Source organism: Dendropsophus ebraccatus, chromosome 10, assembly GCF_027789765.1.
Source record: "Dendropsophus ebraccatus isolate aDenEbr1 chromosome 10, aDenEbr1.pat, whole genome shotgun sequence".
Lineage (NCBI taxonomy): Eukaryota > Metazoa > Chordata > Amphibia > Anura > Hylidae > Dendropsophus > Dendropsophus ebraccatus.
The window spans coordinates 34,441,356-34,456,979 of NC_091463.1; the positions used below are offsets into that span (position 1 = coordinate 34,441,356).

A 15,624-nucleotide genomic window follows, 5' to 3' on the forward strand; every position below is an offset into this window, starting at 1 on the left:
CTTTATGTCTATCACTGTAAAATAAACTATCACTTCTGCATAATACTGAGTGCCGTGGATTTCTCTACAATTGAGTATACATGGTTGAAGAACCATAACCCACTGAGCACCAACCAGCGAGAGGTGTGCAACACTGATTTAATTTAGATTGCTCTTGTGCTCAAGACCGCTGGACAGGGCCGCTGCCCCGCTCGCTGCTGCCATCTGAACTGTAACTATGAGCACTCGTAATGAGCGCTCATAGTTACATGCAGCAGCACTGACAGGGCGGGAGACATTGGCCCCCTTCTAGTCAGTCACTCTTGTGGCCGCAGGAATGGTTTTCCCTGCGGTCACAAGTGGCAGCTTTGTCCTTGTGGTGCCGGCGCTCCAGTGACATCACTGGAGCATCGGCGCCAGGACAAGGGGAGTGCGGCCTCTTGTGATCGCAGGGAAAATTCTTCCTGCGGCCACAAGAGTGAAGAGAAGAGGAGACGCCCGGACCCAGGTGAGTATAAGTGTTTGTTTTATTGTGTTATATACTATATGGGAGGGGGAGCACACAGGGGTCTGTTTAACTGGGGCAGCGCACATCGGGGGTCTTTATAAATGGGGGGAGCACACAGGGGGGCTATATAACAGGGGGAGCACACAGGGGGGCTATAGACTACTGGGGCTTCACAGAGGGGTCTATATACTACTGGGGGCAGCACACAGGGGGTCTATATACTACTTGGGGCAGCAGAATGGGGTCTATATACAACTTGGAGAGCACACAGGAGGTCTATATCCAAGTAGGGGAGCACACAGGGCGGCTATATACTAATGGGGGACCACACAGGGGTCTATATACTACTGGTGGGGCACACAGGGGGTCTATATACTACTGAGGGAACATACAGGGGGTCTATATACTACTTGTGAGGCACACAGGTGGTCTATATATAACTGGGGGAGCACACAGGGGTCTGTATACTACTGGGGCAGCACACAAGGGGTCTATATAATACTGGTGGGGCACACAGGGTGTCTATATACTACTGGGGGAACCACACAGGGGGTTTATATACTACTGGAGGAGCACACAGGGGTCTATATCCAAGTGGGGGAGCACACAGGAGGTCTATATCCAAGTGGGGGAGCACACAGGGGGGCTAAATACCCCTGAGGGAGCACACAGGGGGCCTATATACTAGTGGGGGAGCACACAGGGGGTATATACAACTGGGGGGAGCACACAGGGGGTATATACAACTGGGGGCAGCACACAGGGGGTCTATATACAACTGGAGCAGCACACAGGAGGTCTATATACTTCTGGGGGAGCACACGGGGGGGCTATATATAACTGGGGGAACACACAGGGGTCTATATACTACTGGGGGAAGCAAACAAGCGGTATATACTACTGGGGGCAGGACACAAGGGGTATATACTATTGTGGGCAGCACAAAAGGAGTATATATTACTGGCGGTAGCACACAATGGGTATATACTGCTGGGGGCAACACACAGCGGTCTATTGTTTTGGAACGCTTGTCGAGGGGGGGTGGGGCCAGACATAACTTTGCTTGGGGCCCCAGAAATGCCAAGACTGCCCCAGAAACAAAGCTATACTTTCTTAAAATCCAGATCCAGTATCATGCTTTATTTCACATCCCCTGTTGATTTGGAGTTGCTGGAGTGAAGAAATCTCTGTTGCTAACTATTGATTGTATAAACATTATCACAGCAGCTCAGCCCATCGCCATGATGGTAAGCTTAAAAGGAATCAAATAGTCTTCACTGCTATACGTACTGTCTAATAGGGCAGATAGAGTGTACTTATGTTTGCAAACAGTGCTATCAGCGTTACACAAATCCCCTGAAAATCAACTTTGTAAATGTAAATTTTACTTTACTAGACATGTGGGAAGTCCTCGGTGGTGAAGTAGTCCCCGCTGATGGAAAAAACTAGCTGTAATCACACTTTTCTGGGCGGGATTCTCACTACAGGAGCCAACAGTGTCACAGAGAGTCTGTCTCTGAATGCTGACACTCCTAGAGAGGTGTGATTACACAGGATTTTTTCCACCAGTAATGACTAATTTGCCACTGAAGACAGCCCACATGCTTAGTTCTATCCATGTGCAAAACTTCAAACGAAGGTACTGATTGTACATTCGCTTTAAGTTTGCACATGGATAGAACGGCGTAGGCATGGGCCTTTTTTGAACAGCGGCCTGGTTCCCGTGTACGGTGCCATTATATTCCCAGGTCTTCTAGGTACATAGACTGCCAGTATGACACAGAGGCTAGCGGGATTCAGTCAGCTTTACTCCGTAGGAACTGGCCCTTAGAGCGCTCTACTGCACAGTCCTTCCACAGTGAATTGCAAATTCAGAAGCCTTAAAAGCACCTTACTCACAAGTTGCTCTGTCTACAGCCTTTGGGGTTTGTTGTCTGTGAACCTCAGATTCTGAATCATAACCACATAATGGCACAAATGCTGCAGTCAGTATCAGTGGATTGTGGTTTCTGTTAACGGTTTAAATCATGTTGGCTGTGGTTTGGTCTTTCTTATCGAGGGGATAGTGTTTACCGTAATGTAATACAATTGTTTGCAGCTTGGCACTGAGAGTTATCCCTTGAATAAACATAGCTCCCAGCATCTGGACTTCATTAGAACATGCTGCTGATTCCTTACCACTTATGAGCATCACCTTGTACAACTGATGCTGTGTGTTAGTAACCCAGCATTCCGGACAAAACATGGAAACACGAGTCCCATTACTTACGCGGTTTGCTGGTGCTTGGCCCAGGAACTTATTTATCAATTTTCAGATTTCTTATTTATCAATTTTCAGATTTCCCAACTGGAGGCAAAATTGTCAAGAAAATTCATCAAGTTCTATTTCATTTCTTTAAACAAAGAAGCATTCACCTGGGCCTATTGTACCTGCAGTGATAGAAATCTTCTGACATGCGAGGCTTAATTCACATTGCTTTTATAAAGCGCAGGGTGTGTTCGGCAGGAAAATCTCCCAACATGTTCACCAATGTGCCCAAAGACTATGAGCAAACGGATTCCAAATGGGCATCCTTCTGTCATACACTTGGTTGAGAGAAGTCACAACTTTTCAGTAAAAATAAGAATGTATGCAAGTATAAAGTTGCATATGAGAGTCCTTATGTCTAATGGGACTGTTCCTAGCCTTATGGAAATGACATGCATAGAGACTTTTCTTATTGGAGGGGCCCATATGCTGAATGGAATATAGTAGTCCTCACAGCTCACTGTGCCTTTACCTTTCGATTTCATACCCATACATCTGATACCAGGTTATCGGGAAGTTGATTATTAAACATTCTGGATTAAACTTGTAAAAAAATAAATAATATCTAAAATAAAATACATTTTTTACATAACGTCAATTCAGGTAAACCAGTTTCTTTGCTCAGATTTTTGAATTTAGTTTTGGGTCATCCAAGTATCAAGGCTGAAAATAAGTTCTGTCACACTATTAGACTGATACCCGGTTACAGTGTTTGGCCATATCCGGCAGTCCTATACATTTCTATTCATAGTTCAACCGGGGTATAAACTATATTTAATTTTAGTTACTGTACTCTGAACCCAACTGATATCAGAATGTAAGGGCTTTTTAATCCAGGGTAAAAACACACTAGAGGAATGTCTTGCAGTTGTAGGTATAGCACTCCCTGAGGTAACATCAAACAGTCAGCCATGTTACAGGGCACAAAGCGTCCCGCATTGCTATCCTTCCTTAAATTTCCCCCAGACCTGAAAGCAAACAATCCACAAGAGAACCCGTATCTGTGATGTAACTAACACCAGGCTCATCTGGTGGCAACACTGGCACTCTCCTTGACATCTCCAACATCATTGGCAGACATAATTTCTGCTTAGTTTTATTTAACTTTCATTAGTGAGCAGCACTGAGGCCCACTTGTCCCTCATCCACTGTAGATGCTCCCTGGGCTATGCAACACAATGAGCCTTTGGTGCTGGTGGTGTTACAGTGTGAGCAGGTGTGTCTAGTCATACACAACTGCCCTACACTTTGTGAATGGTACTGTGGTGTGTGCTCGACCGGTCACTTGCTAGATGGTGCTGTATGATGCCACTACTGTGGTGGTTAGTCAGAGTATAGCTCAGCCAGATGGTAGGTTGTAGTGACGCCAGTGCCGTTTGGGCAAACAGGTATGGAGGCACACCACCGTTTATTTTAGGATGGCTGGCTATACCCTTTCCCCTGTGGTCGGTGACCTGCTGGGCTGGGCTTATGACGGTGGTCTGGAGTGGAGTTGTGACCCACCTGGACTGTCAGCACTGCCACTCACAAAAAGGGAGATGACCCACTACTACTGTTTAGGTGCATGAGCAATAACCACCGAGTCCCGTTATCATAAATAAACTCTTCTTTACTGAAGAAACACTTAATACACCAGCTGACAATAGACTTCTGACTTGACTGGACAGAATCTGTGCTGAGAGCTTCCGAGGTAGACTAATAGTGCCGACTTGGTTGCGTGCTGAGAAGAGTAGAGATTTCAGGATAGTGGAAAGGAGTAGGGCGTGAGAGTTCAGAGTAGTGGAGAGGAATAGGTTGTGAAAGTCCCAACCCAGTTTAGAAATGTGCTCTGCCGGAACTTTAGAAGAATACTTGTGTCCGTGTTTTGACCTTTGTTGTGATACCGCTTATTGCCCTGCAGTGTCAAGGGACCTGTCCTAACAAGGTGACACAAGCCCCAGTCCTGGTTACCAGAGTTGAGCAAGGTGGTCAAGATTAACTGGTTACACCTGCGCTGCGAGATAGAGTACGTAGGCTTGTAGCAAATTTTCTCTATCCAGATCAGTTCCTCTAGCTTTAGGATACTGTCCTGCACCTTTAGAGATGTTCACGGCGTGGGTTGAGATGATCCCTAACTTGTCCTCTCTCGAGTGGTTTAGCACTGCATAGTTTGAAGAAGTGTTGCTTGAAAAGAAAGAGTCTCTGTGTCTCCCATGTGCATCTGTCCACTACCACACTCCAGACTAGACTACACTAGACTTGTTCTCTTGTCCCTGACAGGGGACCTGGCAGAGCCAGAGCCCAGCTGGACTACAGCAGGGACCGTCTTGTCTTGATTCCTCTCTCTATCTAGACTTGAATAAGACTGACTAAGTGTGGGTGGGTGCTTCCTCTCTCCATGTGCCAACTTCTTACAGGGTATGAAATAACTCCTGTGAGTGGTGGAGGAGAAAGTGTAGAAAAAGAAGAGGATAGAGATAGGTGGAGAAAAGGAAGAGATACATACTAGTGGCAAAACGTAGGCATAACTTCATTACCACTTTACTTTGAGTACAGGCTTTTGCAAGGGGTGTACAGACTAGCAACACCCGTGGTGGGATACCACAGTATAATGACAAACCTATACTAGTTGAATAACACAATTTCCCCTCTGCATGAACAGGCCTAATTTCATCTTCGTGGATGACAATGCTACAGCTCATCGAGGTGGTATCATAGGGAACAGCTGCTGGAGACTAGGGGACCTGAAATGGAGGAACCTGCCCTTTCTCCAGACCTGAATATGGTAGAAAACCTATTGGATCAGCTAAGTCACTGTAGACACAAAAAGAAGACAGGGGCGCTTTCTGGTGTAGTATTAAAATTCAATGCTTAATTCAAGTGTGGTGTGGAGATATCACTACTCACCTGGTAGAGTTGTGCAAAGATATAGGCACAACTCTATGAAGCATATGTAGTGCTCAAGGCCACCGCAGCTCATCCGGGGGCACCACTCCAAAGGTGTGGTGTAGAAAACAATGTAGAAGAGACCAGGAGGGAGCCTAGTCAGCCAGTGTGTTCCCCTCTGTATGGAAAGCGCAGGTGGAAGCAGGCAGTACAGGCGGGGTGTCTCACGTAATTAGGAGCCACAGACCCCGCACTATTGGAAATAGGGATTTATTTGCAACACGTTTCGGCCCACTAAAATAAATACAGGGGCCTTTTTCAAGCATCTAGTTGCTTGAAAAAGGCCCCTGTATTTATTTTAGTGGGCCGAAACGCGTTGCAAATAAATCCCTATTTCTGTGGCTCCTAATTACGTGAGACACCCCGCCTGTACTGCCTGCTTCCACCTCCGCTTTCCATACAGAGGGGAACACACTGGCTGACTAGGCTCCCTCCTGGTCTCTTCTACAAAGTCACTGTAGAGGCTCATAACTCTGTATCCCAGAACCTCAATGACCTTAGGGCCCTTCAACAAGAGTGGGATGCCATGCTTCAGCAGACAAACAGCATGTTGTCAAACTATAATTCATTAAAATCGCGTATTAAAACACTTCATACCTGATCCTTATTTAAAGTGCTACTATCATTTGGAGTAACTTTTGACATGTCATCAGATATGCAAAAAGTTACAGATTGCAATGGGTCTTATGCCTAAGACCTGATGCGATCTAGGATTGTGTGTCTGTTAATATAATTCTGCTTATTCACTTCATTACAGTCTATTGAACTAAACACATTGGTTAGCTATTGGACATTGCATGCGGGCTTGTTTTTGCCAGCATGCAATGGCCGCAGCATCAGTAACATACTCTTCCCCCCCCCCCCCAAGTTGTTCGCAAATGTTATCAGCACTGATGGGAATAGGGGAGAAGTGTAGCACCGAAAAGCAGAAGAGGAAGGACTTTTTCTGCTCTCTGGATATCTCCTTCAAAAAGAACAGGTCCCAAAACAGACCCTTGTGGTCACCATTTGTAACCAGTCTCTGCTTAGAATACACTCCATTAACAACCCTCTAATATTCATCCTTCAGCCACAACCACAAATCCTCTAAACTATCCGAGGGTTAAGGCCAATTTTCACTAACTTTTCTATCAGCTCTATTCAGCCTTGGCTTAAAGGGAAACTCCAGGTAGAGATTAAAAAAATGAAACTTCTGCAGAAGCATATAGCATTACTTACCTATCTATCCCAGTTTTGAAACTACCAAAAATTTGTTTTGTTCTGTTCCCAGAATGCAATCACAGATCAGCGTCTTTAGGACTCTATGGTAGATGCCATCTGGGCCCATTGCATTGGTGTTTTGTAGATTATTTACATGAGTTATATCCAAGGTACACAAAATTATAGGCTTTTTATTTGGGTAATTAAAGTATATAACATCAACTTTCATTTTTAATTCTCTTCAGAAGGTTGCTGAGGACAATACATCTAGAATATCATCATGCTTTAAAGTTAATGGGGGGGTGTTATTTATCAAGACTGTCCCCGCCCTCTTTCCCCTGGACAAATTCACACCTGACCCTGCCCCCGCCGCATCAAATCTACACCTGGATTTCGATCATGATGTAAATCATGATAAATGAGGAGCAGGTTAGGACCATGCCTCCTCCCGCCTGCCCATTTGGCGAGCAGAGGATACGGGATATGGCAGGCATACGCCAGGGAGAAGGGGCAAATCTGTATCTTCTCCTTGGCGTATGCCAGAGGTGAAGTAATGATAAATACCCCCCATTGTGTCTAAAACAAACGTTATATGAATGTGTCAAGCACTTTTCAGTGTCAATAAAGTACTGTATGCCTTTGCGGAGCAGCAAAACCAGTGGGGTTACACAGAATCTAAACACTGGGGGAGGGAGGGGGGAAGAGGGGATTTGCAAATTAACAAAAGCACTTTTTTTTTTTATTTAACAGGGTTTGATAAAAAAAATACATAAATAAAAATCCCTGTCCTTGTTATTTTCGTATATTTTTATGGTTTTACTTCCATGATAAAAGGCAGATTGTTTCCCATGTTCTCCATTATGGAAAAGTCGCACCTCAAAAACATGACATTTGACCTTTCTTTATACCATCACTCTGCTCCCGGCAGTGTCTCAATCTGTTTGACAATGACACACAGTATTAAAGGGGTTGTCCGGCGAAAAAAATTATTCACAGAATAACACACATTACAAAGTTATACAACTTTGTAATGTATGTTATGTCTGTGAATGGCCCCCTTCCCCGTGTCCCACCACCCCCACCCGTGTACCCGGAAGTGTGGTGCGCTATACATTACCTGTCACGTGCCGACCACGGTCTCCGATCCTCAGCAGTGACGTCTTCTTCGGGAGGCCAGCGGATCTTCCCGAGTGCTGGCCGCCCTCTGCAGCGTCATCCGAAGCTCAGCCGCGATTGGCTGAGCATAACTGTGCTCAGCCAATCGCGGCTGAGCAGCTGATGACGTGGCCGCGTCATCAGCCGCTCAGCCGCGATTGGCTGAGCATAACTGTGCTCAGCCAATCGCGGCTGAGCGGCTGATGACGCGGCCACGTCATCAGCTGCTCAGCCGCGATTGGCTGAGCACAGTTATGCTCAGCCAATCGCGGCTGAGCTTCGGATGACGCTGCAGAGGGCGGCCGGCACTCGGGAAGATCCGCCGAACTTACGAAGAAGACGTCACTGCTGACGATCGGAGACCGTGGACGACACGACATGCGGTGAGTATAATGCACCACACTTCCGGGTCTAGCGTGGGTGGGGGGAAACACGGGGAAGGGGGCCATTCACAGACATAACATACATTACAAAGTTGTATAACTTTTTAATGTGTGTTATTCTGTGAATAATTTTTTTCGCCGGACAACCCCTTTAATATTGATATAAGAATAGTAGACTGATACGCTCGATACAATTTTGGGTGATAAACTGTTTCTTTTATACATGTTATCTTTCTGTAAACTGTAAATTCCAGAGATTTTTCTCCCCCAAATCAATGGTGTCAGGAAGTTATTCAGTTGTAAAACTGTACATCCTGCAGGAAGTGGAGTATTCTTTCCAGTATGACAAGGTGCTGCCACCTCTGTCAGAGCAATAGCAAATCCCCATGGAAAACCTTTCCTGCTCTGGAGAGTTCCCATCATGGACAGAGGTGGCAGCAGAGATCACTGTTACAGTCTAGAAAGAGTACACCACTTTCTGCAGGGCGCATAGCAGCTGATAAGTACTGGAAGTATTGGATTTGAGATATATATTTTTTTAAAATAGAAGAATTAATTTACAAATCTGTATAGCTTTCTGAAACCAGTTGATTTGAAAACATTTTTTCCACTGGAGCAAAATTCAATGTGCCCCATTAGTGTGTTATAAAGACTTTTCCTCAGTGTCATTGAGGGAAAAAAAAAAGAAACTAGTTGGATTTTGTTACACCACTCAAGTAATAGTGTTCCAAACCAACTGCTTATCATCGTTACATAAAAAATTACATGTCCATTTGGCCAACAGTCAATCTATATAGGTATAGTCATAGAAGGAAGTTCAGTAATCCCAATCCTACAGCCTTAAAAATTTATGTTCTCAAAGATGTAATTGGCCAATCATGTCTTCATATCTCATTTCTTTCATCAAACCTATGTAGGATGTTTACCTATACGGGCTATATCAAGTTCTATAACTAGAGATCTCACGTACCTTCAGTACTCACAAAAGAAGACTATTAACAATGTATACAAAGGATCCGAACTCTTCCCTCACACAAGATGTGATCTACAAGAGATGCACAAAATAGCTTCAAACATTTTCATCTGGAATTTTGGGATCATCTGGAACGTTCACCGTCCAGACATGGCAGGAAGAGCTTTAGGAATATCAGGTCTGCAGCTGGAAGCAGATGAATGGCAGGAAGCCCCATAATCAATTGTACGGCTTCCTTGGGGCCCACATAAGACTTTTATTTAGATAGGATTCAAAGAAATAATTCTAGAAATCTGTTGGTTTGGCATCACCCAAGCATTACAGACTGACAGAGCTCACATGAATGCACTTTAAATAAAACAAAATTTTTTTAAAAATAAAAATCTAAAATTCATACAATATCTTCCAATATGGTCTCACTTATTCTGGAGGGTAGATTTACACTATTTTATCCAATTGGAACAAAGAAGGACCTAATGACTTCTATAGAATAAGAATGTAGGCATTCTCAGTGCCCGTGCAGATATCAATGTACAGGGCAGGGGAGGAAATGAACTGTACCAATCATGTATGTAAGAACATAGAAGAGTAAAGGCAGAAAAAGACCACCAGGTCCATCTAGTCTGCCCTTATGTTGTTTCCTTTATTCTTATAAGAGGATAGATATACTGTATCTTTACTTCAGGCATATTCACATTCCTTTACCAACCCCTAAGGCCCTTTCACACTGCTTGATCTGGCCACAAACTAGCGCAGATCAGATAGATTGGTGCTCTTCTGCATTTCCTTTACACATCTCTGTATAGTTCATGCAGCCATTTATCAGCTGAACATCCTCTGTTTAGACAGAGAGACATGCAGCCAATAACACTATCTGCCGCAGATTCCACCAGCCGATAAGCGAGCGATTGCTCATTCATCGTCTAACCTGCTCATGGCTCCTTCTGCTTGCCCCATCCTGTCTCTGAGTTTAAGAGATAATAGCAAGGATTGGGGTATGGTATACATGGCAAAGGATACACTTGTCACTTTGAAATGCAAGGGGGTTATCACAAAGGTGGAGTATCTGTATAGAGATAACGGAGAACACATAGGCAAGTGTCATGGACACTACCAAGCTTTTGGAGTGGAAGAGAAGAAATCACACATAATGACTTACATGAGATGATGATGTGCTTATATAGGAGAGCTAGCAAAGGCTGCAGTATCCTGGATACAAAGAACACACATAGTTGACAAAAATGTAGTATATCTGGCCAAATGATCGGACGGTCACAACAAGTGCAACGATACAGAATAGGCAGGAGCTGGTAGCAATGTGAACTGAATTTTTACTTTTTCTTCTCTCAGACAGGAAAAGCACTCAGCTTCAACAATCCGAACAATATACAAATGTCCCATTTCTGCAGCTCTCTCTTGTTGGATCCCTTACCTAACATGAGGCTATTTTACACAGAAGACATTTTCACAATGTTCTCTCCCCCAGGCTTCAAATAGGGTTGCCCTCTTAGCAGGCCCTTAAAGCTGTGAGAGCTGGTGTCATTGCTGTCCTTTCTTATTCTCTTTCAGGTCCCCAACATGAGCTGAACACTGCTGCTCGCCTACATGCGACATTATTCACACAGTGGCTGATAGCATAGTCACTTCTCCACCCTTGAGAATGGCACAAGGCAATGCTGGGCACAGCATACAACTGATAGAATAACCAAACCACCAAATGCCCCTTGCTGAAAATTATGGTAACCATTGTCCACAATTTGTGATAAGTAACCATAAACTAACCGCCAAGATGACAAAAAGGTGATTTTTTTCCACCTTACATGCCCATATGAGAGATGTCAAACTAGGAGCAGATTACAAACTGCAAATCAGATGGTCTGAAGATGAAGAAATGAAGACTGCCGCCTGAATTTTAGTGCACCTTTTTAAGATAACCACTCACATATGCAAAAACATTTTTTTTTTATGTTAAAGCTGTCCATACCTTATAATGAAACTTTTTTTTTAACACGCCGAATGCATAAACACGGTTTTAAAAAATGGTTCACGTTCTAATAACATGACATTATATTTAGTGTTGAACAAACTTTGAGCATGCTCAGATTGGTCCGAACCCTTCCATGATTAGAGGTGGCTGCTGAAGTTGGATGCAGCCCTAGGGAGTCCTGTAAAACATCTATACGGCCATATTTTCTATATAATATTACCTTTAAATACCAATATCCAAAAAGCCATCAAATACTAAATCTATTCATTCTTAAACTACTTCTAAAAAATAAAAAATAAAAAAGCGCCCCCCCCAAAAAAAATTGTAGCCAAAACCTGAGTTCTGTATGGGCTCTTGGCTCTAACCCAGCCCCATGCAACATATTCCAAGTCAAACATAGCAATAAAAACGTATATTGAAGTCATCCAACACGATCATGCATCTTAAACAATCACATCCTTCTCTCCTACACATGATCACAATCATATAGCGCTAGCATTACGGGGTATTTCTGTGCACATATTCCTGCCTTCAGCTTCTGGCTAGTGACCATCTCTCAAATGGACCAGAAAAGTGTGACAGCCTCTGTTCTAGGGATCAGTGGAGGGTCTCAGCATCTGGACTCCCAATGCTACCATAAAGACTAGTTGAATGATAGGAATTTATTATATATACACTTTAATGTATACAATGCATCCAGAGGCTCAGTGTTAAGTGTTGCAGAACACTTGTTTTTTGACAATGGCACGCTGCACATTTTTCTTTGATACGACATGTAACCATTATGTTGGTAATGATGAATTTATGACAAAGCCACAAACCTGTAAAAAGATATGAAAATAATCACACCGCCACACAGCAGCTAGTGTATAAAGTGGCAATAGTTTTATAATATTTTCAGCTTTGTTGTGAAACGTTGGTATCCACTACATTGGCAATACATGACATAAACCAAACTTAACAAGAAGGGGAAGTCTGCCACAAGTTCCTTACTTTTTGAGGAAAGGAAAAAAAAAAAAAAAAAAAAAGAAGAAGACAGAAACGTGTGGTCTGTAATCTGGTGATAAATACGGTGTTTGGTATTCACTGATACGTTTGCTCAATACTCAGATGGATGTGACAGGTGCACAATATTGATCCTAGTTACCCTTTAACAATTAAATGAAGTGTTTTTTTATAGACAATAGGATATGCAAATTGTTTATTCATCAGAATGGATGGTAATGGGAATGTTTAGCTATAGGTGTCATATATGCAAACTAAGACGATGCTACTGTCACCCACCTGAAAGTCCACAACATGTATGTGATAAGGGTAAGTGATAGGACATCAGATAGCAGAACAGATTCCACACAGTCGCATGTGTAGCCTTTATACAGTTTGCATCTTTGCCACCTGGTTAACAATAAGGAATGGCAATACCTACCTTCCCTCCTTCCTGAAGCCACGACCCCAGGTCCTTGCTAGGCACTTTCTGCTGAGGGGTCATTTTCATCCTGCTCGTTCATCCGGGGACACACATTATCCTGGTATCACATCCAGAGGAGTCACAGTCTCTGGCTTCTTGGGAATGGTGATTGTGTAGGTTAAATCCTTGCACTCATGTCTGTCAGCCTGCAGTGAGGACACACAGAGTTAACATGGGCTGATATCTGACTGAGCTGAGAATGGAGAGAACTGCTCCACCTCACAGGCTGACTAAATAAGGACATTCATATAGGAGGCAGAACTTGTCCTGCCTCACATCTCTCAGCCTGGAAGACATACCAGGGCTCAGCCAGCTGGGTACAGCAAAGCAATGTCTCCGAATCGGAGAGAAACACTTACTGGAACATAGATGAGGGATTTACCAGCTACACGACAGAAGGAGAGTTTCAAACTGCACGTGATATCAGATCTTAATATATTTTTTTCATATATCTAATAAATCGAATGTATCATCTATCTAACTTTAAAACTAAATTCTATGCATCCCATCTATATAGTAACAACAACTAAAAAAAATTCCTTTCATCGAAATTATGCATGTGATATCACTTCACAAACTCTGATGTAGTTTTAGGTCAAAATTACGCAGAAATATAAAATAATTCTGAAGGGTTCACAAACTTTATTTAACTTTTACCATAACATTTATCTATGTTGTAGGCAAAACTCTAATAATCTATATAGACAATGTAACATAAAAATCTGTTTCCAAACATAGACACAGTGATCGGCACTATCGCATATGTGAACACAGTCTAATTATTGTGCCTCTTTACTGTAGACTTGCCAAATATCAGTGATTGGGGTGCTCCTCCCAAATAACAGAAGATACGATCATGATACAAAATCATGATACAAAATGAGGAAGAAGATGATCAGAGGGCACTCACCATAAAACTTGACTTTATTTCAAATATCTTAAAATCATTCCATTTTCTCCGGCGATGCAGACGCCAGCACCATGCGGTATAGCGTACGTGACAGCTGTTTCGCATGCGTAAGCAGCTGTCACGTACGCTATACCACATGGTATAGCGCCCTCCGATCATCTTCTACCTCATTCTGTATAAAAATCTATCTAGTATTTAAGTATTTCTAACTTAAAATAAATCTATGTATTTTGTATGCAAATGTGTGCCCGAATTGTACATGGATAGTTATATACTTTGAAGCTTAAAATCTATCAGGCCATCTTGTATCATGCTTGTAGATTAAAATAAATCTACACACTATTTTGAGGGCATCAGTGACTGCCATATCTTGTTACCAGTATCAAAATAAGTGGCAAAATAAGTTCATTTTGTGAAAAAATAAAAAATTAGATGCAGTTTTTTTTTTTAGAAAAGAACGGATGCTGATTGTAATGAAATCAGCGTCCGTTCTTTTCTGCAGTGGCGGCATTGCATTGAATTCAATGCAATGCAGTCCGCTGTGTGCTGACATCGTTATTTTAAAATCTGTTCTTTAGTACGGGTGTTAAAAAAAAAATGAACATCAACGATAGCTGTTCACACAAAGTAAAGTGCGGTCGGTGGCCATACTTTACATTGTAGTCAATGGCATATTGATTTGCAGGCACACCCAAAAGGTGCTGGGAATTCAATTGTAAAAAATAATGTTCCTACAGCCGATGGAGCAGTATCGGCTGCAGGAACGTGTCAAACGCCGTCCGGCAGTATAACAAGGTCTGTTGCTATGCATGTACTATTTGGTCAAGGCTGAGGGGGACATAATGTTTTATACTTAACTGTTCCGCTCCTCTGCAGCTGCCACTTCCCTAGCTGCTCTCTCTCTGCTCCTGTCAGCCCCGGCAATAGCAGATTGCTACCTTCTTAATCAAAGACAAATTCTTATAGGCCTTCACAGACTCCCTTTTCTTACAGGTTCACTTTCCCCTCTCACAGACTGCACCTCCCTCACTTATGCACCCTTTCTATCTGCCTGTATACATCTATTGCAAATATTCCTGACAAATGTCACCCACATACCTTTGCTGAAATCTGTCTTGGAATTACATTGACGTTAGCTATGTGTGAAACTACTCAATACAAACTTTTCTGGCTCTAGTAAAAGCTCTTAGCAGAACAGTAAAAAATGTAGGCTTCACCTCTCACCCAATTCACTTTATAATCAGAATCCACTTTATTTATGGCTGTCTGGTTGTTTTGCTGATCCAGGTTTATATATATTCATCATGGAAAGTAGAGATGACTAACACAGATTCGTTTTGCTTTGTACGAAGCAAAACTGATCTGTGCTCGTATCCCTCAGGCTGCTGGCAGAGGGAAGATACCGCCCGGGGACCGTTTGGAAAACACAGATATAGCTATGGCTGTATACTTCCCCGCACAAAGCCGGCAGCCTGAGGTATACGAGCACAGATCAGTTTTGCTTTGTACAAGACAAAACTAATCTGGTTCCATCATCTCTAATGGAAAGTACATATAAAATAAATTTTCTCAGGAATGTGATCATTTGCGGTAAAAGCACCTCTCACTGATGTGACAGAGCAGCACTGCTACTCAGTGATACGGCCTTGAGTTCAGGATGTACAGATTAGTTCGGACTAGAGATGAGTGAACTTGCCCAACTTCTGTCTGGGAAACCCCATGGCAATAAGCACAGTTTTCTTTTATTTATTAAAACGGTTATTGAGGAGTCTTAGGGATGTTATGTCAATAAAAGTTTTTTTTTTTTAATTATTATTACATGTCGCTT

At 42.9% G+C, this 15,624-nt stretch overlaps 1 protein-coding gene across 1 annotated transcript in view; it reads right to left on the reverse strand.

The window, feature by feature from the left end:
- Positions 1–13,085, reverse strand: part of LOC138802716 (rho GTPase-activating protein 20-like) — a 66,978-nt gene extending 53,893 nt beyond the window's left edge. Inside the window, exon 1 of the mRNA XM_069986316.1 lies at positions 12,845–13,085. Coding sequence (XP_069842417.1) covers positions 12,845–12,913 — 69 coding nt within the window. The 5' untranslated portion in view covers positions 12,914–13,085. The remainder of the gene's footprint in view (positions 1–12,844) is intronic.
- Between the last annotated feature and the right edge of the window lie 2,539 nt (positions 13,086–15,624).